This window comes from Rhinoraja longicauda, chromosome 6 (assembly GCF_053455715.1).
Source record: "Rhinoraja longicauda isolate Sanriku21f chromosome 6, sRhiLon1.1, whole genome shotgun sequence".
NCBI classification, from domain to species: Eukaryota; Metazoa; Chordata; class Chondrichthyes; order Rajiformes; family Arhynchobatidae; genus Rhinoraja; species Rhinoraja longicauda.
Genome location: NC_135958.1, coordinates 21141804 through 21167083, shown reverse-complemented (window position 1 = coordinate 21167083; position 25280 = coordinate 21141804). Strand labels below are relative to the sequence as shown.

At 44.9% G+C, this 25280-nt stretch overlaps 1 protein-coding gene across 2 annotated transcripts in view; it reads left to right on the top strand.

Annotated features, from left to right (window-relative positions):
• The window catches only part of ccdc102a (coiled-coil domain containing 102A), a 41172-nt gene that overhangs the window by 14402 nt on the left and 1490 nt on the right, over positions 1-25280 (top strand). Inside the window, exons 4-9 of one of the 2 annotated variants that reach the window (XM_078400668.1) lie at positions 297-405; positions 1945-2061; positions 3024-3233; positions 7030-7200; positions 7869-7972; positions 10414-10545. In XM_078400668.1, the coding sequence (XP_078256794.1) occupies positions 297-405; positions 1945-2061; positions 3024-3233; positions 7030-7200; positions 7869-7972; positions 10414-10531 (829 nt within the window). In that variant the 3' untranslated portion in view covers positions 10532-10545. Of the gene's footprint in view, positions 1-296; positions 406-1944; positions 2062-3023; positions 3234-7029; positions 7201-7868; positions 7973-10413; positions 10953-25280 lie in introns of those variants that run through there. The other variant, XM_078400667.1, reaches the window with a different exon arrangement.

Genomic DNA, 25280 nt, shown 5'->3' with positions numbered 1-25280 from the left:
TTTCACCCCTTGCTTAGGACTGAATTTCAAAATGGGCAAAATTATGGCAACTGGTGTACAATGTGGGAAAATATGAGATGCTACATGTCAGTATAAAGGACAGAAATATAGAATATTCCTAAAATGGTGTGATGGATGCATTTGTCCTTGTACATTGTATTACTGACAAACAAAATGAGATCCTTGAAAATGTTTTGCATAAATTTCTAAATTTAAGTGTAAATGAACAACAATTATGAGGCAAAGATAGGGTCGGTTTAATGTAATTTCCATATAGTTGTGCTGCTTTTTCTCAGGGACAAGAATGCACTCAATAAGAACATTGAGAATTTGGAGGCAGATATCTCGCAATGGAAAATCAAGTATGAAGAGCTCAGCAAATCTAAGAAAGAGGTGCTTAAACAGGTGAGGTATTAATTACCAGAGAGTTGGTAATCCTGGAAGATAATTTTTAACTGAACTAACATTAAGAATTTGCAGAAGAAAAATATTTTTCCAAATACTTGTGAACATTTTCATAGGTGTATTTGTTTTGCTGTTACACTTGTTCAATATACACACTGCCGTTTTGTTTAGTTGCATTTACAATGCAGTAATCCTGGTTGTCAGTAGTTCTAGGAAAAAAGATGCTGACTGTGATGCTTATCTACTCGAATCCCAATTGACTGCATAAGGCCCTAACCCTCAACACTATTCCACCATCATGTACCCCAATGCTTTTTAAAAGTTGTAATTGCATCTGCCTCCACAACCTCATCTGCGTGGCAGGGTGGATGGTCTGGAGAACCAGAGAGGAGGATGGAGGAAGCTGGTGATGGCAGATGCGGAAACAAGGTCCGGTGAGAGTGAACTGGGGACTTGCCTTCCGCGCCAACAAGGTCGGCAGGAGCCCCCCCCCCCCCCCCCCAGGCTGAAGGTGGGCGGACAAGGAGAGGGACAGCGGTTCACTGGACGATCCGACGGCCGGAGACCCTGCAGCAGCCTGGGGCTCGCTTGGATTGGGCACTGCAACAGAAGACTAGATGCGTGACCGGACATGACTTCGTAAATGGCAAACCTGGCGAGCCCTGCATGTGGTCTCAGTGGACTATTTCTATTCACTTTATACTAATCGGGATTGTGCTTAAGTATGGCAGTACTTTACTGAACTGGATGCAAAACAAGAATTTCACTGGACATGTGATAAAGAACCATTGACCATCAGCTGCAGAGAGTAGTCGGTCATGGGGGGTGGGTGATGGTGGGTGATTAAGAGCTGGAGGAGAGAAAAGACCAGGACTAATCAGGAGTGGCCTCGGGCAGGGCGGTGCCATTTTGGCTAGGGAAAGTGGATCTCAAGGTGTTCTCCTTTTTTGCTTTATCATTTGTCACGGTGGCAATATTGCCTCCAAACGAATCCTGCCATCGTGACTCCCTTTTTGCCCCTTATATGTGCCTTCCAGACCATTGGTGCTCATTCTTTGAGTGATAAATGTCACATGGTCTTCTCCAAATTCATTGATTAATGCCAAGGATTGTTCCTCAGTTTTTTCTGAATTTTCTTAAAATACCTGTGAGTGATAAAGAGCCCTGTTCTGGCTTTGTGCTTTTGTTCAGAATGGAGGAATGTGGACAGGCCTCTAGCCTGTTGTTCAGCTGTCATCTTGTAAATAAATTGTGATCTTTTCTACATAGGATTTCTTTCCTTCAGTATTGTTTAAGACTAACTTCAGATTTATTTATCATTAATTGCATCCTCACTAGTATTTATCATTATAATGTATACTGCTTATTATGTAAGCTCCATGAATTTTATTGCACCCTTATGTGCAATAACCTGATTTGAATTTGAAGAGCTCCCTGAACTCGAGGAGTTGGAAGTTGCAATTAGATTGCTAAATTCACTGAAGTGGTCATTGTGGATCCAGTGTCCAAACAAACTAAGAAGTGGTTTCTGATTTTTAGCTGAACATGTTAAAGGAATTACACCAGGACGAATTGGGTCGGATATCTGAAGATCTGGAGGATGAGCAGGGAGCTCGGACAACCATGGACAAAAAACTCGCAGAACTGCGAGCCGAGGTATGAATTAACCCCCCTCTGTCAACACAGTTACTCTCTGCATGCTGTTGTTTGTAGAAATACAGAGGTAGATTGGAGGAAGTACAAGGACACAATTAGATCAGATTGGGCCTCAAGCCTTTTCCACCAATCAGATACCATGTTGTACCTTGGGTTGCCAATGTCATCCTTCAACAAAAAAAGAGTGAGTTGTGTTATGGCGCACCCACTATTCCTGTTCTGTTTTTTTACACAGAGTGGTGGGGGCCTGGAACGCATTATCAGGGGTGGTGGTGGAGGCAGATAAACCTGCACACTCATCTCCAATCCCCAAATCACCATTTGCCTTGATCTCTCTTTCCTGACAATTTTGAAATCCTTAATTATGGACAGATGGGCCTTTTGATAGAAGTCATTCAGAAAATGTTCAGAGATTCAATTCCTGCAAATGAACGAGTTGTCGTCCAAATAATGACTCGGCTAGTTAGCCCTGTATTTTTTTAAGTTTCGACGATTGGGAGATGATCTTGAAATTAAAAAGTCCCAAGGGAGCTGACGGACTAAATGTGGACACATGACCCCAGCGGTCTTTTCAGGTAAGGCAGAGGGTACTTGCACCTCCTCTAGCTTAATCTATGGCATTCGGCACTTTCAATGTGGCCTCTGGGAGGAGACCCAAGTGTAGACTAGGTGGACATTTCGCTGATCAGTTGCGCTTGGTCTGCCAAGGCCTGCTGTATCTCCTAGTTTGCGTACCATTTTAACTATCCTTCTCATTCCTGCACTGACCTTTCTGTCTCAGGCCTCCTCCATTGCTGGAGTGAAGTCATACACAAACTGGCAGAACATTACCTCGTATTCTGCTTGGGTGGTTTACAACCCAACAGTTTGAATATTGAATTCTCCAATTTTAAGTAACTAATCCCCCACTCCCACCTTTTCATCATGGGCCTATTAAATGAGCCTTTGGTCTTTGTCAACAGATGGAGAGACTCCAGGCAGAGAACACCTCCGAGTGGGGCAAGAGGGAACGGTTGGAGACAGAGAAGCTGAACCTTGAAAGAGAGAACAAAAAGCAGAGGGCACAGATTGAGGATTTGTTGGAAGTATTGGCCAAAAAAAGGAAGCAGGCTGTAAGTGCCCTGGACATGGACTTGAAGACCATTCAGAACGAGCTTTTCGAGAAGAATAAGGTAAAAGACTGGATTTTCTTTAAAGATGGACTCAAAATGCTGGAGTAACTCAGCAGGTCAGACAGCATCCCTGGAGAAAATGGGTAGGTCATGTTTTGAGTCGGCATCCTTCTTCAGACTTTTAAAAATATATAATTTTACTATTGCCATGGCTTTCACAAGGGTATCTTGAACTACGTTTAGTGCTGAGATGGGGAAAAACTTTTTCACCCAGAGTATTGTGAATCTGTGGAATTCTCTGCCACAGAAAGCAGTGGAGGCCAATTCACTGGATGTGTTCAAGAGAGAGTTAGATTTAGTTCTTGGGGCTAAAGGAATCAAGGAATAGGGGAAAAAAGCCAGAACAGGGTACTGATTTTGGATGATCAGGCATGATCATATTGAATGGCCGTGCTGGCTCGAAGGGCTGAAAGGCCTACTTTCTATGTTTATAATGTTCTTGTTAGTAGCTTGTAATAATATTTCTATTTCCAATCATGAAATGTTTGATAGCCTCATAGATTTGACACTAGATTGAGAGCATTTACAGTCATAGAGTCGCACATCATGAAAACAGGCCCTTTGGCCCAACTTGCCTATACCGACCAAGATGCGCCATCTACACTAGTCTCACCCGCCTATGTTTGGCCCATATCCCCTAAACCTTTCCTATCCATATACCTGTCGAATTGTCTTTTAACTGTTTTAAACTGTTGGTTTAACCATAGTGTTGGTCATATCCCTGCACTTCATCCTGATGAAGTTTACAACCTCCTTCGTCATCCACGGTTCCCTTACCCTGCCATCCCTATCCCCTTTCTCCCCCCTCCTACTGGGCAAAATCACCTGAAAGCACTTACCATCAGAATTTAAGAACAGCTGTTATTATGAACAGTACTTCCATTATAGAATACAGAACGATACAGCACAAGAACAGGCCCTTTAACATGATGGCAAGACCATAACTTAACATCCTGCACATAACCCATATGCCGATCCGAAAGTCTTTTAGATCCCACTGACAAGCTGCTTCAACTGGGATTTTCTTTTATCTGATTTGCCAAAGCCATTCCCGGACCCTTTTTGGCCCTTCTATTTACCTGTTTCAGTTCCTTTCACCTTTCTTTATTTTTCTCAAAGCCCCTGTCTGATTCCAACCTCTTAAACCATGCATGCGCTTACTTTTTCGTTTTGACCAAATTTACAACTGTATATCTTGCCATCCTTTGCTTCTCCTTTGCTACTTCTTATCAGAACATGCCAATTGTGAACATCGATCAACTACCCTATGAACAACTGCCGCTTGTCAGATGTGGACTTACCCAAAACAATTTTTCCCAGTTTACCCTCCCAAGCTCCTCCCATTGTAATAAAAAAGAACTGCAGATGCTGGTTTATACCAAAGATGGACGCAAAATGCTGGAGTAACTCAGCGGGTCAAGCCGTAGCTGTGGAGAAAATGGATAGGTGACGTTTCCAGTCGGGACCTTTCTTTAGAAACATAGAAACATAGAAAATAGGTGCAGGAGTAGGCCATTCGGCCCTTCGAGCCTGCACCGCCATTCAATATGATCATGGCTGATCATTCAGCTCAGTAGCCTGTACCTGCCTTCTCTCCATACCCCCTGATCCCTTTAGCAAAAAGGGCCACATCTAACTCCCTCTTAAATATAGCCAATGAACTGGCCTCAACTACCTTCTGTGGCAGAGAATTCCACAGACTCACCACTCTCTGTGTGAAGAAATGTTTTCTCATCTCGGTCCTAAAAGACTTCCCCCTTATCCTTAAGCTGTGACCCTTGGTTCTGGACTCCCCCAACATCGGGAACAATCTTCCCGCATCTAGCCTCTCCAACCCCTTAAGAATTTTATATGTTTCTATAACATTGTAGTTTGGCTTACCCCAATTTGGCACCTTTCCACAAGGTCCAGCCTTCTCCTTATTCAAAAAAATCTTAAAACTTATGAAGTTGTGATCACTGTTCCTAAAATGCTCCTCCGCTGAAACACTGGTCATCTAGCCAGTCTCATATCCCAACACAAGGTCCAATATGTTCCCTTCTCGGGTTCGACTATCCATTCTGTTTCAAGAATCTCTCTTGGATACATCTTTCAAATTCTGCCCAGTTCAAGCCTTTGGCACTGAGCAAATTACAGTCAACATTGGGGAACATGGAACAGTACAGTATAGGAACACTACAATGTTTATGCCGAACAGGATGACAAGTCCAACTGATCTTATTAGCCTGTAAATGATTCATATCCCTCTATTCCCTGCACGTTCATGTGCCTATCTAAAAGCTTCTTAACCGTCACTATCGTAACTGCCTTCACCACCAATGCATTCCAGGCCCCCACCAGTCTCTGTATTTCAAAAAAAAAACTTGCCCCGTCGATCTTAATTAAACTTTTCCCCCTCTCACCTTGGAGCTATGCCTTCTAGTGTTGGACATTTCCACTGGGATCCCTTCAATGGTGAGGAGGTCAGTACCCGTGATGGACTGGGCAGTATCCACCAGTTTTTGGAATCTCCTTTCTTCCAGGGCATTTAAGATGCCAAACCATGCAACCAATCAATCTGCTTTCTACTGTATACTTGTTGAAGTTCAAGAGACTATTTGTCGACATACCGAATCTCCACAATCTTCTAAGTAGATGAGTTGATGGGCTTTTTTTAGTATTACATAAATGTGCTGGGTCCAGGATAGATCTTCAGAGATATGCACGCACAGGAACTTGATGTTGTTGACTCTCCCCACCACTGACACATTAATGAAGACTGGTTTGTGGATCCTCGCCCTACCTCTTCTAAAGTCAATACGTAGCTATTTGGCTTTACTGACATTGAGAACAAAGTTGCTCTGGCACCATTCAATCAGACAATCGATCTCCCTCCTATACTCTGACTCGTCAATGTCTGTAATTCTTCCAACATGGTGGTGTCGTCGATGAATTGTCATGATGCCAAGACCAACTCTTATTAGCCTGCACATAATCCCTATCCCTCCCTTTCCAAAAACCTCCATCTTTTGTATAATAGGGCGACCAGAAATGCATGCGGTACTCCAAATGTGGCCTAACCAAAGTCAGAAAAAGCTGCATCATGACTTTCTGGATCTCTTGCAATCAATGCCCTGACCTATGAGAGCAACCATACCATATGCTTTCTTTACCATTCTACCAGTGTTGGCACTTTCAGGGAGTAATGGACTCGTATCCCATGATCCCTCTGTAGATCTATGCTGTTATGGGTCATACTATTAATTGTATACTTTCCACTTGCATTTGACCTCCAAAAGTGCAGCACCTTCTACTTATTCGGATTTAACTCCATCTCCTATTTCTCCACACATTTTCGTAACTGATCTAGATCCCGCTATATACTTTGACAGCCTCCCTCAAAGCCCGTTGCAGTCTTTGTTATACAGACTCTGTCACAGTGTTGTTGTTTTAAAACATAATTACTTGGGAGGGAAGTAAATTGCAGGGATTGGTTTTGCTGTTGGAGCAGTCTGAAAATGGACGAGATGTTTCCTCCGGCAGAAGCAACATAATTATGCGATGTTTCCCAGAATGTTTAGATTTTCAAGATCTGGTTTCGTATTCATTGCCTTTACTGAGCGCAGCTTTTGATTTTCAGGATTTTTATGGCAGTTTCAAATTCCGATACGGGCAAAGTAGAACATGAACTGACATATTCTGTAGTATTAAATTGTTGAATGACTTGTCGAATAGCATCCAATAAATTTAAGATCAGTATGGCAATTAGAATGGCTAGGATTGGGTTACTCACCATGCGATGTTGCTTTGATTACAGGAGTTGTCGGATCTCAGGCATGTTCATGCCAAGCTGAAGAAACAGTACCAAGAAAAAATGGCTGAGTTGGCACATGCAAACAGAAGAGTGGAGCAGCATGAAGCAGAAGTGAAGAAATTGCGGCTACGTGTGGAAGAGTTAAAGAAGGAGCTGGCAGTGGCAGAGGATGAGGTATGATCTGCTTCACAAGGAGGATTCAGGGGTTCATATCTACAGCCAAACAAAGGTGGAAAGTCTCAAGTAATATTTTTTTTAATGCAGAAGCTGGAAATCTGAAAGAAAATCAAAATAAAAGCCATCTGAAGAGAGAAACAAAGTCAATCAGCATATGCAGTTTCTTGCTTCTACAAAGTCAATGTTGCTGGTGTTCTGATGAGACGACAGCTCTGTCTTTCTCTCACTTCTTTCACTTACCCATAGCCAATTCAAAAACTAACTCAACAGTGTGTTATGTTAAAACCCAAAATGCTGGAATAACTCAGCAGTCAGACAGCATCTGTGGAAGAAATGGATAGATGACGTTTCAGGTCGGAACCAATCTTCAAAGTCTGAAGAAGGGTTCCAGACCAAAATGTCGCCAAAGAGCCAGCAGGGGTATTTTAGATACAAATGGTTTTCCTTACTCTACTTAATTGAATTGTTATTGTTATTGGTTGTAGAGAGCGGGTAATATACTAAATTTGTTCGCTTAAATTAGCCTTTCCTGACTGACTAATTAGCTACAAGACAATTGAGTTTGTGAAGCTCTGACCACAAAGGGAAAGTCCAAAATATCCTGTTCTATGGAGCTTATTGGTCGGGAAAGGCCAGCTAAATGTTTGCCTCTTTCCCCATTCCAGGTGGATGAAGCTCATAACCAAGCCAGGAGGTTGCAACGGTCCTTGGATGAACAGACAGAAGAGTCTGAGAACCTTCAGGTACAACTAGAGCACCTGCAAACAAGGTACACAGAGCATAGCAACTCTTCCTGGTATTCTTTTATTCTGAAATCACTTGGGACCAAGGATGACCTGTTTCTGTTCCAGTTTTGTGGGGTCAGCAGTGACTGATAAAGAGTCTGTAGACTTTGCTACAGATGGGGCAGGATCTGCCTGACAAGGTGGGTGGGAGGTTTATGTGCTGGTGCTCTGCTTCCACTATGTACACTGGACTATTGTGTGTGCTTCCGGCACAGAGATGTGAAGCTTTTGGTACCATCCTCTCTGCTATTTAACCACTGTGAGCAATCATGGGCCAGAAATTCCCCCGAGTCAATGGGATGATGCATTTTTCCAAGGGCCTTTAAGAATATCCTTCAATTGTTTCGTCTGTCCATCTGGTTACTTCCATCATCAGTTTTTGAAATAGTGCTTTTCTGGTCTTGAGCATGTAAATACAATGGCCGGTCCAACAGAGATATGACCTCAGACTTGACCCTTGGTTTACTGGGTAGCAGTGATCCCCTGCCCTTGGATTCTTCTGTCACCTGGACGAACTGAAGTGGGCATTTCCAGGTGCAGAAATTATGCCACTGGTGCTCTCTGCAAAATCCTCCAGAAAAGTTGGGAGGGTAAATAAACCAACATAGTAACAGTGGTGCCATGATGTAGTAAGCCTAGAGCTTTAGCCAGTATAAGATGAACAAAGTGCTGGAGTAACTCGGCTGGTTAGACGGCATCTCTGGAAAACATGGATGCTTCAGGTCGGGACTCTTCTTCACACTGATTCATGTATGGGAGAGAAACCTGTCTAATTGTTTCTTAAACGTTGCAATAGTCCCTGCCTCAACTACCTCCTCTGGCAGCTCGTTCCATACTCCCACCACCCTTTGTGTGAAAAAGTTACCCCTCAGATTCCTATTAAATATTTTTCTCTTCATCTTAAACCTATGTCCTCTGGTCCTCAATTTCCTCTATTATTGGCAAGAGACTCTGTGCATCTACCCGACCTATTCATCTCATGATTTGATACACCTGTATAAGATCACCCCTCATTCTCTTACGCTCCAAGGAATAGAGACCCAGCCGACTCAACCTCTTCCTATAGCTCAGACACTTGAGTCCTGGCAACATCTTCGTAAATCTTCTTTGTATCCTTTCCAGCTGGACATCAACTTTCCTATAACATGGTGCCCAGAACTGAACACATTACCCAAAATACGGCCTCACCAACATCTTATAAAACTGCATCATGACCTCCCAATGTCTATACTCAATGCTCTGATGAAGGCCAATGAACCAAAGGCCTTTTAGACCACCCAATCCACCTGTGACTCCATCTTCAAGGAACTATGTAGCTGCACTTCTAGATCCCTCTGCTCTATAACACCCCCCAGAGCCCTACCATTCACTGTCCCAAAATGCAACACCTCACATTTCTCTGTATTAAATTCCATCAACCATTCCTCGGCCCACCTGGCCAAACGATCAAGGTCCTGCTGCAATTTTTCACAACTATCTTCACTATCTTTCACTACCACCCACTTTTTGTATCATCTGCAAACTTGCTAATCTGGCCATGTAAGTTCTCATCCAAATCATTGATATAGATGACAAACAGTAACGCTCCAGCACCGAGGTAACGCTCCAGAGTGGTGAGGCACACCACTAGTCATAGGCCTCCAGTCCGAGAAGCAACCTTCCACCATCACCCTCTGCTTCCTTCCATGAAGCCAATTTTCTATCCATTCAGCTATCTCTGCTTAGATCCCATGTGATCTAACCTTCCGGAACAGCCTACCATGTGGAACCTTGTCGAATTGTCGATTGTCTATTGTCTATTGAATGCTTTGCTGAAGTCCATATGCAAAATCTACAGCTCTGCCCTCATCAACCTTTTTGGTCACATCTTGAAAAAGTTCAATCAGATTCGTGAGAAACGGCCTCCCACGTACAAAACCATGCTGACTATTGTCTCGTGATGCTGTATGGGTGGAACTAAGAAATAAAAAGAGGTTGACGGTCACACAGGAACGAGATGGAAAGTACTGCTGCATGCTTCATGTAGGACATGTGTTTTTCCTGGGTGACTATCCGACAAAGTTGCATAGTACTAATCCCTTCACAACCCCCATCCCTCCCCCCCCCTCCCAAAAAAACCGGATCCCCTTTAATTCGTGGTGACCCCCCCTGCGCCAGGTCTCCCTTTGTTCTTGGCGACGCGGCCAGTCCACCTCGGCCCAACTTCGAGACCCCAACCCCAACCTAACCTCGGCCCGACCTGACCCTGCCTTATGTCCAACCTCGTCCTTGTGGCGACGGCCCGAACCTGTCCTCGACCCGATCTCGAGAGACTCTGACCCCGAAGACTCCCACCTTTCACTGCGGTGGCTTCTCTGTAGGACGCGGCGCTCTGTAGGAGACTTCTGTACGTTTCAGCCTTCAACATGTTTTCTCTGTCACACAGGTTGAGGAGGCAACAGACAGTCTTTGGGAAAAGAAGCTCTTGTTTTGACCCAGATGATCCCAGTGAGACTGGCAGCGACTTTGATGATGACCCTGAGTTGCAGTTACAGATTTCTTGAGCAGCAATTGGAAGGTTGGTGGACAGAGGGAGGAAATCTCTCCAGTATGCCAGCTGCTATGTTGCCAGCATCAGGCCAAGAGGTGGTTTGGGGCTTTATGAAACAGGAGTTTCAGAAACTATTCCTATAACGTAATTCTCTAAAAACAACTCTCACCGCCTTCATTAATGGACTTTGTATCACTTTGTATCCTTTAAAATATATTTATGCATATAACTGATGTACACTATATTTACATGAATTTTCTATTATAAACCTGAGTACTTAGGGATTGGGGTGGAGTATTTGTTGTTTTTTTTCACTGCTTCATCTAAATGATGAGGGTGCAAATGTGTCACCAGCTTCTGATTTGGGGAGATCATCAGGGTACTCCCTCAACTATCTCCTCAATTCTTGCCGTTCTTGTCTGTAAGCAGGACTAATCAGCATCTAAAATGTTGGATTTAAGCGGTGATCAACATGACCAATGGTTTTCATAACATAAGTAAATAAATGTTGATTTCACGGGAAGGAGGATTGGCAAACAGAGGAAACAAATATCTGCTCATTGGCAAGAGAACCCATACTGAGATGAGGAGAATTCAGCAATTCTGAGCCATGAAGGGAGTGGATACAGTTTCAATAGAAGTTTTCAACAAAAATTTGGATAAACATTTGATGGGAAAATAATTGCAGGATGAATCACCAGACCTGGATAACGTATCCCATATTATTAAAGAAAGCATCATCATTGGAGTTCCTTAGTGCAGTGTACTTGGATCCTTGGCCCAAACATCTTCAACTGCTTGTAGACACAAAATGCTGGAGTAACTCAGCGGGACAGCCAGCATCTCTGGAGTGAAGAAATGGGTGACGTTTCGGGTCGAGACTCGAAATGTCACCCATTCCTTCCCTCCAGAGATACTGCCTGTCCCACTGAGTTACTCCAGCATCTTGTGTCTACCTTCGATTTAAGCCAGCATCTGCAGTTCTTTTCTATACATCTTTAACTGCATCATCCTTTCTATCATAAGACCAGAAGTGGGGAAGTTTGTCGGTGCCGGCACATTGTCCAGTTCCATTCACAGCCACTCAAAGGAACCAGTGTGTCTGTGTGCAGCCAGTCTGAGACAACCTGAATCTGATCTGATAGAAGTAGATAAAATGATGAGAGGCGTAGATAGTCACCCTTTTTCTCAGGGTGGAAATGTCCAACACCATAATTATAAAGGGAGAGGCGGAAAGTTTAATGGAGATGTGTGGTGCAAATTCTTTTACACAGAGAGTGGTGGTGGCCTGGAACGCATTGCCGGGATGGTGCTGGAGGCAGATATGATAGTAGCATTTAAGAGGCTTTTAGAAGTGAGATCACTTTAACGACACCATGTTTGGCACAAGCATTGTGGGCTAAAGGGCCCCTTGCTGTGCTGTGTTTTATGTTCTAACGTTCAAACATAGGCTTATTAGTGGCAAATACATCTGCACCCCTAAGGTTCCAAGCAATGAGTGTCTTCAGTAAAAGATTTCAATCACTTAACCTCGACCTTCAGTGACTTTATCACCGCCAGGTTCCCTCCTCATCAACATTCAGGCGGTCAAATTAACCAAACATTTAAATATTTTGGGGTCCAAGTCCATAGCTCCTTGAAAGTGGCAACACAAGTAGGTAGAGTGATAAAGAAGGTTTATGGTTTGCTTGCCTTTGTCATTTAGGGCATTGAGTATAAAAGCCAGGGAGTCATGGCAGCTTTATAAAACATTGCTTCGGCTGCATTTGCAGTATTGTGTGCAGTTGTGGTCGGCATATTACCAAAGGATGCAAACGAGATTTGCCAGAATGCTGCCTGACCCCCTGAGTTACTCCAGCATTTTGTCTCTATCTTCACTTACTCCGACTGCTGTGAGGCCATAACATCTTCAGGTAATAAGGGGAGAGAAGGGTAGGGCTTTCATATTTGGACAGTAGGACATGGTCAGTTTGGTGCCATCATTGGGTAATGACTGGGAGTGTGCTACATTTCAGTGGACATCAGTTGGATCTTGATTGCAGTGTGTTCACTGTCTGCTGTCTGAGCTACCGACGTGAACTTGTGGTTTCAATACTGTTCTTGATTTACTGCATCTAATTTAGTTGAGATTGTAAATATCTAAGCTCAGAAGTACAACACACCAGTTATTTTCTCATTACTCGGCATTCTACCTTAATAGCTCTGGCAAGGTTTATTACTGACAAGACAATATCTGTAAACAAAAATAATTGAGTTACAATTTCACACATGAAAAAAAGAAATGGAAGATATGTTCATGATTTAATGCATAATCTAATACCTGCGCATTCTCAGTCCTGTTCAAGCAGGCTGGTACTGAATTAGAAACCCTCCCCTTTCCCTGATGGACTGTTTCCTTTTACTTTTACAAACCAACCTGCCTTCCATTGACTCCATCTACATTTCATGCTGCCTCTGCAAGGTCACCAGCATTATCAAGGTCCAATCTTACCTCGGTCACTCCCTCTTGTTCCCTCTCTCATCAGGCAAGAGGTTCAGAAGTTTCAAAATACATAGCTCCAGATTTGGGGTCAGTTTCTTCCCAGCTGTTGTGAGGCAACTGAACCGTCCTCTCACCAACTAGAGAGTGGTCCTGACCTCTATACCTCATTTGAGACCTTTGAATTATTTTTAATCGGACTTTACTGGACTTTATCTTGCACAAAACATGATACCCTTTATCCTGTATTTGTACACCGGCTTGATTGTGATCATGATAGACACAAAATACTGGAGTAACTCAGCGGCTCAGGCAGCATCTCAGGAGAGAAGGAATGGGTGACGTTTTGGGTCGAGACCCTTCAGAGTGATATCAGGGGAGGGGGCAGGACAAAGATAGGATGTAGGAGACAGGAAGACTAGTAGGAGAACTGGGAAGAGGGAGGGGATGGAGACGGGGATCAGGTTGGTTGAGACGGACTGAGCGGAGGCGTTCAGTGAAACGATCGCCGAGCCTGCGCTCGGTCGCGCCGATGTAGAGAAGTTGACATCTGGAACAGCGGATACAATAGATGAGGTTGGAGGACGTGCAGGTGAACCTCTGCCAGATGTCAACTTCTCTACATCGATGAGACCAAGCGCAGGCTCGGCGATCGTTTCGCTGAACACCTCCGCTCAGTCCGTCTCAACCAACCTGATCTCCTGGTGGCTCAGCACTTCAACTCCCCCTTCCATTCCCAATCTGACCTTTCTGTCCTGGGCCTCCGCTGTTGTCAGAGTGAGGCCCAGCGCAAATTGGAGGAACAGCACCTCATATTTCACTTGGGCAGTTTACACCCCAGCGGTTTGAACATTAACTTCTCCCACTTCAGGTGGTCCCTGCTTCACCTCTCTATCCCCTCCCTCTTCCCAGTTCTCATACTAGTCTTTCTATCTCCTACATCCTATCTTTGTCGTCGTCCCCCCCTCCCCTGACATCAGTCTGAAGAAGGGTCTTAACCTGAAATGTCACCCATTCCTTCTTTCCTGAGATGCTGCCTGACCCGCTGAGTTACTCCAGCATTTTGTGTCTACCTTCGATTTAAACCAGCATCTGCAGGTTTTTTTTCATACACATTGATTGTGATCATGTATGGTCTTTTCGCTGGCTGGATAGCACAGTAAAAAGCTTTTACCTCGGTACAAGTGACAATAATAAACTAAACTAGATCAGATGAATGCATCCCATATCTCATCTACCTGTCTCTTGAGTGTTCCTGGGTAGTATGACAAAACAGAAACCATCTTCCAGTGGAGAGCAGTCTGTCTATTGGCAGAGTCAATGGTTCACAGATGGCATCTATCTGCTCTGTAGTAACAGCTCTCAATAATTAGCTTCCAGGTAATAGTGTAACACTTGTGATTGGCCTTAGTTTTCACAGAGGCACCAAGATCTCGTGTGACCTACAACTGGGCTTCTGACTGAGTTGCAACGCAACCCATCAGCCAGTGTAAAACAAGGCTGGCTGGACCTTTCCACAGGATGCACACACCTTCCAAAGTGGGTGATGAACAGATGGCATGAACTATGGAAGAATGGAACTGGACATATCACCACTCCTGCTCACCTTGTGCATTCAGTCAGGAAGACTGGGCAATGCTGTCCATCTATCCATCTCCGTGTGTACATTCCCACTGACAACATATTCTTCTCTGATTGCACAATTACACATAACACAATCTATCTCTGAGTGTGTAATCCTACAGACAGCATATCATCCATCTCCGAGGGCACACTTGCTGACAAACTATCCATGCTGGCTAACTTACTGACAACTCTCTGTCCGTCTCTGAGTATACACCAAATAACAACACCCTGTCCTCTGAGATTTTATGAGAATGTTGCCACTACTTGAGGGCCCAAGTTAAAGGGAGATGTTTGGCTGCAGGAGGTTATAGAGTTATTTAAATTCTTGAGCGGGATAGGGTGAATGCAGTCTTTTTCCCAGGGTCAGGGAATCAAGAACCAGAGGCCATGGGTTTTGAGAGGGAAAAGATTTATTGGGATAGTGAGGGGCAACTTTTTCACAGAGGGTGATGGACATATGGAACAAACTGCCAAATGCAAGTACAACAACAACATTTAGCAGACATTTGGACAAGTACATGGAATGGAAAGGTTTAGATATATATATATATGGGCCAAACGTGTGTTAATGGGACTAGCTTCAATGGGACATCTTGGGTGAGATGGGCAGAAGAACCTTTCTTTGTACTGTACACTTACTGACAATACACTCCATCACTGGGCATCCACCATGACAACGCACTATCAACAATACAAGCACGAAAGCACACCAATGTCTCTACTTCCTCAGAAGACTAAAAAAAATTGGTACGTCTCCAATGACACTTAGCAATTTCTATTGATGCACCATAGAAAGAATCGCAGCTTGATATGGCAACAGCTCTACCCAAGGCTGCAAGACCTGCGTCCACCACACAAAGCAACCTCCTTTCCCCCTCCCCACCATTGACACCATCGACTTGAGGTAGCATGGTGGAGTACATACCCCAAACAGCATCAATCATGCTAAAGTGACAATAGTTGAGAGCTTCAAGTTCCTTGGCATTAATAGAACATATTCCTTCGCCCCACTGTCATCCTCAGAGCTTGGGTCTGACCCCACCACTTACCCCTGTTGGGTTTTCATTACCCCCCCCCCCCCCCTCAGCATCTCCCTTACTGATACAGGACGGTCAGTCCTCAGCAGGGACCTTACCTTTCCACCCTGATACCTACACCCCAATGTGTTCTGAGTCTGTCACGATATTGAGCTCTTCCGTCACCTCCACCACTGGGTCTTTTTCTCTGGTGAGCAGTCCTTGTCTTCCAGTGATGATCCCTTCTCCTGTCTCCAACATTCTTCCTCCTCACGATCCCTCCTTCTGTCCTTCTACCCTTCCTGGACCTTTTTATTTCCAACTGCTGGTGTGATATCAACCATTTTGACTTCTCCACTTCCCTTACCCACTCTAAACTCACCTACAGAAATGGGTAAACAAATAGCAGATGGAGTTTGATCTGGGCACGTGTAAGGTGTTACGCTTTGGGAAGTCAAATAGAGTTATAAAGCCAAAGAGCATGGACACAGGCCCTTCAGCCCAACTTGCGCAAGCTGACCAAGATTCCCCATCGACACTTGTCCTATGTGCCAGTGTTTAGCCCATATATTCATCTAAACCTTTTCTATCCATGTTAAGCAACTGCCTTAACCACCTCTTCTGGCCGGTCATTCCCTATAACGAACAACCTGTGTGAACAATTTGCCCCTCAGGTTCCTGTTAAATTTTTCCCTAAAACCTCTCACCTTAAATCTATGTCCTCTGGTTCGTTATTCCCCTACCCTGGGTAAAAGACTGTGCATTCATCCTATCTATTTCTGCACTCAATACCAGCACTGATGAGGTCAAAGTAGCAAAAGCCATCCTGATCACCCAATCTACCTGTGAGGCCACGTCGAACAAACTATGTACCTGCACTCCGAGATTCCTCTGTTCTAAAACACTCCCAAGGCCCTGCCATACACATATAGATCCAGCCTTGGTTTGACTTCCAAAAATGCAACACTTCACACTTACCTGCATTAAACTCTATTACCCATTCCTTCGCCCACTTGCCCAACTGATCAAGGTCCTTACATAATTTTCATAACCATCTTCACTATCGACAATACCACCTATTTTAATATCATCTGGGGGGATTAGCTGCAGAGAGAAGCTGGACAGATTTGGATTGTTATCTCTGGAACACTAGAGATTGCGGGAGACCTGAAAGTTTATAAAATTATGAGAAGCATAGACAGAGCTGTTTTCCTAGTATGGAAAAATCAAATACTAGACGGCATAGTTTTCAGGTGAGGGGAAAAGTTTAAAGGAGATGTGCAGAGCAAATTTTTTACACAGAGGTCGGTGAGTGCCTGGAACACTGATTGAGGTAGTGGTGGTGATTGAGGCAGACACGATAGTGGCATTGAAGGGACTTGTCGATAGGAATATGGATATGCAGGGAATGGTGGGATACGGATCATGTGTAGGCAGATAAGTGTTAGCATCATGTTGGGCAGACATTGTGGGCTGAAAGGCCTGTTCTTCTGTTGTACTGTTCTATGTTCCCCACGATATTCCTTGTGTTGAAATAAACACACTTTCAACCCATCAGTTGCACCATATTCCTCAACATCTCACTGCCAGTCCTTCCTTTCAGTGCATCTCGGTGTGAGAGTGACATTATTTCTCACTGAATGTGACATGGGTATCAATGCGTGTGATGTCTGTTTCTGTGAGTGTAACTGTCTCTAAGCGTAAGTGAGAGGAGGCCCCCCGGTGACGACGAGTGTCATTGTGAACAAGTCTGGGCCCCTGATGGTAATTGCGATGATCTGTGCTTCTCAGACACTGTCTGGCTTCATCCTTAGTTGTGCCGTCTGCTCCTGGGGTGTGAGTGTGACAGCAACAGCACCGATTGCTGTCAGTGCTGCAGCTAGTTGCTCAGCTATGTTGGTTTTCCTTGCAGTGCTGAGAGCGAGGGCCCTGGGGGGTGCTGTGTGTGCTGGGCCTGCTCACTGGTTGAGCAGGAGCCTGCGGTCACTCGCTGCTCCTCCCAGTCTCTCGCTGCTCCAGATCAGGTGACTGCTGAATGCAGGGGGCTCTCCGGTCACCACGACTGTCCACAAACACGGGAGGCTCCGGCGTTCCCAGGGATTATGTTAATGAGCTGCATTCTCATGTCAGCCTGAGGTGCTTGTGCGGGGAGACGAGGAGGACAACTTGCTGTCAGGATCAGTGCGTGCCTGCCCCGCAGAGTGTAAATATAGATCCGTGCGCGGAGGGAGGCGCTGGCTGCTCTCAGCTCACCGGCAGTGGTTGACCCTGGGAGCGGCTCATCTGACAAGCCTGACCTGTGCACCGGGAACCAGGAAGGAGGAGGTGCTGACGGTGAGGTAAGTGCTGCGGGGCTGCAAGCGGGTTTAATCTGCCAGGGAGGGAGTAGCACAGGCTGCAAATGTTTCCGATTATGAGCTCGGCATTTCATAGCCTGTCACAGGTTCTACCTCCAGCACAAATACCAAGCTGATGATGAACACCATATGGGCATAGACCCTGTCACACCCTGTGCCAGGAGCACAGCTGGAACCCTACCTGAGAGAGCCACCACCATATCCACCAAATGTAATCCTGCCAGGACCCTCATTCCCCTACTGAAGACCTGTCTAGTGCCCAGAACCACACACTTTATCCACATTGCCAGCCAGTGCCCAGAACCACACCTTCTGAGTAACCCTGATCAGACCCATATCCTCCACTTATAACCATGCCGTGTCCAAACCCATATCTTCCGCCTGTTACCCCGCCCTTTGCCCAGAACCACATCCTCAGGCTGTATCCATGCCTGAAATCAAATCCTTCCCCTATGACCCCACCCACTGTCCAGAACCGCATCCCCCTTCTATATCCCTGACTGATACCCAAACACACATCCTTCATCTGTAACTACATCCAGTGCCCTCAAACACGTCCTCCGCCTTTAACGCTACCTGGAGCCAATCTCTGCCAGTAACCCCCACGAATATATATGAATATCACTACCTTAAATGGTACACGTGACAATAAAACCTTTGAAACCTTTGGTTCCCGGAACCAAATAGAACATACAACAGTACACATAAAACAAAGAACTGGGGGAATTCAATGGGCCAGGTAGCATCTGTGGAGGGAATAGGCAAATGTATTTCAGGTCAGGACCCTTCTTCAGACAATGGAGTAGGGGAGAGAAAGCTGGAAAAGAGTGGTGAGAGTGGGACAAAAATTGGCAAATGAAAGTTAATACAGATGAGAGAGGTGTAGTTGGTAGGTGGATTGAGTAAGTAACGAAAGGGAGAGGTGAAAAGGAGACAAAATGATATGACGTAAGGAAAGAAGACGAGGAATGAAATGTAAAGCCAGAAGGAGATATTGGTGGATGAGGGCAGTGGGGAGGAGAAAGAGTGGGATATGAACAGGAATTGTGGAACGCTGGAATGGGAGAGGAGCATGTGGAAGAAGGGAAAGGTACAGGGTAATTGGGCCGGTGGGAGGCAGTGGGTGAAATGCATGTGCACCCCAGCGGGGGGTGGGAGGGGGGGGGGAGAGATGGGGGGTTAGGGAGTGGAGGTGGGGAGAAGGAATATTGCTTGAAATTGGAGAATGTTTAATGTTCATACCATTGTGTTAAAAGCTACCCAAGTTGAATATGAGGTGTTCTTCATTCAGTCTGTATGTGACCTCACTCTGGTAATGGAGGAGGCTGAGTACAGAAAAGTCGTTAAGGGAATGGTTCGGGGAGTTAAAATGGATAGCAACCATTGGATGCACCAGCAGGCCTGGATGGACTGAGCGCAGGTGTTTGGTGAAACGGTTGCCTAGTCTACGCTTCACCATGACAGTGTAAAGGAGGCCACATCAGGAACACCTAATCCAGTAGATGAGATTGAAAGTGGTGCACGTGAACCTCTGTCTCATCTGGAAAGGCTGCTGGGGTACCTGGAGAGACGAGGGGTAGGGACAGGTATTACCTCTCCTATGGTTGCAAAGATAAGTGCTTGGGGATGGGGTGGGTTGGGTGGGAAGTGGTGAGTGAACCAAGGAGTTAAAATCATACAGGACAGAAATAGGACCTTCGGTCCAACTCGCCCATGTCCATCAAGATGCCCCATCTAAGCTAGTCCCATTTACCAGCCATTGGCCCATATCCCTGGAAACCTTTTCTATCAATGTACCTATCCAAATGTATTTTACATGGGTCAGTCTGAAGAAGGGTCTCGACCCAAAACGTCACCCATTCCTTTTCTCCCGATTTGTTGCCTGACCCGCAGAGTTACTCCAGCATTTTGTGTCTACCTTACATGGTGTTGTTATACCTGCCTCAATTACTTCCACTGGCAGTTTGTTCCACATACCCACCACCCTCAGTGTGAAAAAGTTATAGCCTGGGTTCCTATTCAATCTTTCCACTCTTATCTTAAACCTGTACCTTTTAGTTCTTAACTGTCCTACCCTGGGAAAAAGACTGTGCATTCACCCTTCTATTCCCATCTCTAAGATCGCCCTCAGCCTTCGTTATTCTAAGAACTAATGGTCTCCCTGTACTTCAGGCCTTCATGTCCTGAAGCAACCATGTAAATCTTTTCTGCACCCTCTCTAGCTTAATGGCATTGTTGCTCTAGCAGAGTGCCCAAACCTCAATACTATACTCCGTGTAGCCACACCAATGCCTTATACAACTGTAACATAACACCTAACTTCTATACTCAATTCCTTGACTGATGATTCCTTGGCGGCACAGTGGCGCAGCGGTAGAGTTGCTGCCTTACAGCGAATGCAGGCCCGGAGACCCAGGTTTGATCCTGACTACGGGCGCCGTCTGTACGGAGTTTGTACGTTCTCCCCGTGACCTGCGTGGGTTTTCTCCGAGATCTTCGGTTTCCTCCCACACTCCAAAGACGTACAGGTATGTAGGTTAATTGGCTGAGCAAATGTAAAAATTGTCCCTAGTGTGTGTAGGATAGTGTTAATGTGCGGGGATCGCTGGGCGGCGCGGACCTGGTGGGCCGAAGGGCCTGTTTCCGCGCTGTATCTCTAAATCTAAATCTAAAAAAAAATCTAAATGAAGCCAATGTGTCTAAAGCCTCCTTCACAACCCTATTTACCTGTGACACCATTTTCAGTGGACTATGTACATAGAACATGTACATACAGTGCCTTCCATAATGTTTGGGACAAAGACCCATCATTTATTTATTTGCCTCTGTACTCCACAATTTGAGATTTGTAATTAAACAAATCACGTGTGGTTAAAGTGCACATTGTCAGATTTTAATGAAGGCCATTTTAAATCATTTTGGTTTCACCATGTGGAAATTACAGCAGTGTTTATACATAGTCCCTCCATATCAGGGCACCATAATGTTTGGGACACAGCAATGTCATGTAAATGAAAGTAGTCATGTTTAGTATTTTGTTGCATATCCTTTGCATGCAATGACTGCTTGAAGTCTGCGATTCATGGACATCACCAGTTGCTGGGTGTCTTCTCTGGTGATGCTCTGCCAGGCCTGTATTGCAGCCATCTTTAGCTTATGCTTGTTTTGGGGGCTCGTCCCCTACAGTTTTCTCTTCAGCCTATTAAAAGGCATGCTCAATTGGGTTCAGATCGGGCGCTTGACTTGGCCACTCAAGAATTGACCATTTTTTAGCTTTGAAAAACTCCTTTGGTGTTTGAGCAGTATGTTTGGGATCATTGTCTTGCTGTAGAATGAACCGCCGGCCAATGAGTTTTGAGGCATTTGTTTGAACTTGAGCAGATAGGATGTGTCTATACACTTCAAAATTCATTATGCTACTACCATCAGTAATTGTATCATCAATGAAGATAAGTGAGCAAGTACCTTCAGCAGCCACACACGCCCAGGCCATAACACCCCCAACACTGTGTTTCACAGATGAGGTGGTATGCTTTGGATCTTGGGCAGTTCTTTCTCTCCTCCGTACTTTGCTCTTGCCATCACTCTGATATAAGTTAATCTTCATCTCATTTGTTCACAAGACCTTTTTCCAGAACTGTGGTTGCTCTTTTAAGTTCTTGGAAAACTGTAACCTGGCCATCCTATTTTTGCAGCTAACCAGTGGTTTGCATCTTGCAGTGTAGCCTCTGTATTTCTGTTCATGAAATCTTCTGTGGACAGTGGTCTTTGACAAATCCACACCTGACTCCTGAAGAGTGTTTCTGATCTGTCGGACAGGTGTTTGGGAATTTTTCTTTATTATAGAGAGAATTCCTCTGTCATCAGGTAAGCCTAAGGTTTGGCTGATGTCTCCAACAGTTTTATTCTTGGTTCTCAGTCTCATAATGGCTTCTTTGACTTTCATTGGCACAACCTTGGTCCTCATGTCGATAAACAGCAATAAAAGTTTCCAAAGGTGATGGATAGACTGGAGGAAAGACAAGGTGCTGAGAGCTCTTATACCTGCATGAAGGAGGCAATTAAACACACCTGAGCAATTACAAACACCTGTGAAGCCATGTGTCCCAAACATTATGGTGCCCTGAAATGGGTGGGGGGGGGGGGGGGGGGTACGGACTATATATTAATACTGCTGTAATTTCTACATGGTGAAACCAAAATGTATAAAAATGGCCTTTATTAAAATCTGACAATGTGCACTTTAACCACGTGATTTTTTTCTATTACAAATCTCAAATTGTGGAGTACAGAGGCAAATAAATAAATGGGTCTTTGTCCCAAACATTATGGGGGGCACTGTACTTGTACTCCTGGATCCATCTCCTCTACAACACTACCCAGGGCCCTACCATTCACCGTGAAGGTGCTGCCTTGGTTTGGCTTCCCAAAATGCAACATGTCACACTTGCCTGATTTATGCCTTTTGACATTCCTCAGCTGACTGACCCAGCTCATCAAAATTGTAATTCTTCATAACCATCTTCACTGTTTACAACACCAATAATTTAGTGTCACCTGCAAACTTACTATTCATGTCTTGTAATTTTCATCCTAATCATTGATATAGAAGACAAATGGGCTGAGCACCACAGGCACAGGCCTCCAGTCCAAATAACAACCTGTTTTCTACCCATGAAGCCAATTCTGTGTTAGTTGGCTAGCTCTCCCTGTATCCCATGCAATTTAACTTTCAACAGCAGCGGACTATGCAGAACCTTATTAAAGGCCTTGTTGAATTCCATATAGACCACATCTATGGCACTTGCCCTCATCAACCTTCTTGGTTACTTCTTCAAAGAACTCAAATTCATGAGGCATGATGTCTCACGCACAAATCCATGCTAACTATCCCTAATCAACCCCTGTCTTTCCAAATGCATATATAATTCCTCAGAATCATCCACAGTAACTTGCATACTACAGATGTTAGGCTCACTGATCTGAAATTCCCAAGTTTTTCTTTGTAGCTCTTCTAAAATAGAGGCAATGAAACTCACCAGGATAACAGTGAAACTAGTACAACGACTAGGGTGGGAGAGGGACAGAGAGAGAGAGGGAATGCAAGGGTTACTTGAAGTTAGAGAAATCAACAGTCATACCTCTGGGTTGTAGACTGCCCAAGCGAAATATGAAGCGCTGTTCCTCCAATTTGCGTTTGGCCTCACTCTGACAATGGAGGAGACCTAGGACAGAAAGGTCAGTGTGGGAATGGGAAAGGTAGTTTGCCCTCTCCCTTGTCTGCTACTCTGCATATTTGAGTGAGGAAAGATCTTGGCACTATAACATATCCTGTTTATTTTGGGAAATCTGAAATATCCTGGTATATTTGTTCCTCTAATTCTCTAAAGCTGAAGTCATGTTCTCTCTTAGCCAAGTTTCCTTGATGGCTATAATGACCCAGTTGCATGCACTATTCATCTGACTTACCTGTCAGACCTCGGCTATTGAAATAAATGCAACTTAATCGAACTGTCTTTCCTCGCTCCCTGCTGTGCTCCTGCCTATACTGTTCACTGAGTTACCGAGGGGAGGGGGGGGGGGCGCAGAGCTGGGGGGAGGGGGGGTTGAGGCAGGTGGTGTGGGCTCTACAGAAAGCGGAAGGGGATGGGGCTGGGAAGTGGTAACTGGTGGCATGGTCACATTGGAGGTGGCAGAATGTTAGAGGCTGGTGGGATGAATTGACTGGTAGGGTATCAATTGACATGTCGAACAAAAGACTAAACGAAGGTTTAGTACCACTTAATCTTTATTAACACTTGAGTTACAAAAGCATGCATGCAAACCATTGACTTCTCATTTGCTTTACTATTCCAGCTTATCACTTCATAAACTAAATCATAAGAGTCATGACTTGGACTCAGATATTACCCTAGGAATGAATTGGCCAGATTCACTCTATTGGCAGGGGCCAGTGTCCCTGACGACCACACCTGTGGGAATTGTGTTTACATGCAGATCCACATAGGCGGTATTAGGGAACTGGAGCAGTAGTTAGATGACCTCAGGAACATCTGGGAAAATGAGAGCTTCATGGATGGGAGCTATAGCGAAGTAGTCATGCCTAAGGTACAGGAAGATGTCTTTTATTTTAGTGTGGTTTGGAGAAACAGTGCTGAAACAGGTCCTTCGGCCCACCGAGTCTGCACCGACCATCGATCCCCGCATATTAACACTATCCTGTACACACTAGGGACAATGTTTTTACATTTATACCAAGCCAATTAACCTACATCGAGTGTGGGAGGAAATGGAAGATCTCTGAGAAAATCCAAGCGGTCATGGGGAGAACATATAAACTCTGTATAGACAACGCCTGTAGTCAGGACCGTAATGTGTCAGTGGTTTATATTGATTATTTGGATGATTCTAAAATAACAATGAACTGCAGGTGCTGGTTTCTTACAAAGGTAGATCCAAAATGCTGGAGGAACTCAATGGGTCAGACAGCATGCCTGGGGAACATGAATAGTCGCTGCTCAATGTCAGAACCCTTCTTCAGACTCATAGGTGACTTCCAAAGTGAAGAAGGGTTATGACCCGAAACGTTGCCTATATGTTCTCCAGGGATGCTGCCTGACCTGCTGAGTTACTCCAGCATTTTGTGTCTATCCCAACTTCTACACCCATTCCTTCTCTCCAGAGATGCTGCCTGTCCCGTTGAGTTACTCCAGCAGTTTGTGCCTGCCTTCGATTTAAACCAGCATCTGCAGTTCGTTCCTACACATTCTACACTCAATACCCTGACTGTTGAAGGCCAATGTACTAAAAGTCTTCTTGACCATTCTATCTACCTGTAATGCCACTTTCGAAGAGCTATATACCTGCAATCCTACATTCCTCTGCTCAACGGCACTCCCCAGGGCTTGGGCATTCATTATGAATATCCTGCCCTGCTTAGACTTCCCAAAATGCACCACCTCAGGGCAGCACAGTGCCTTATAGCACCAGAGACTCCTGTTCAATCCTGACTACGGGTGCTGTTTATACGGAGTTTGTACGTTCTCCCTGTGACCTGCATGGGTTTTATCCGGGTGCTCTGGTTTCTTCCCACACTCCATTAGGTTAATTGACTTTGGTAAAATTGTAAATTGTCCCTAGTGTGTAGGATAGTGTTAGTCATAGAATGATACAGTGTGGAAACAGGCCCTTCGGCCCAACTTGCCCACACCGGCCAACAATGTCCCAGCTACACTAGTAGGATACTGTGTGTGTACGGGAATCACTGGCGGGTGTGGAATCGGT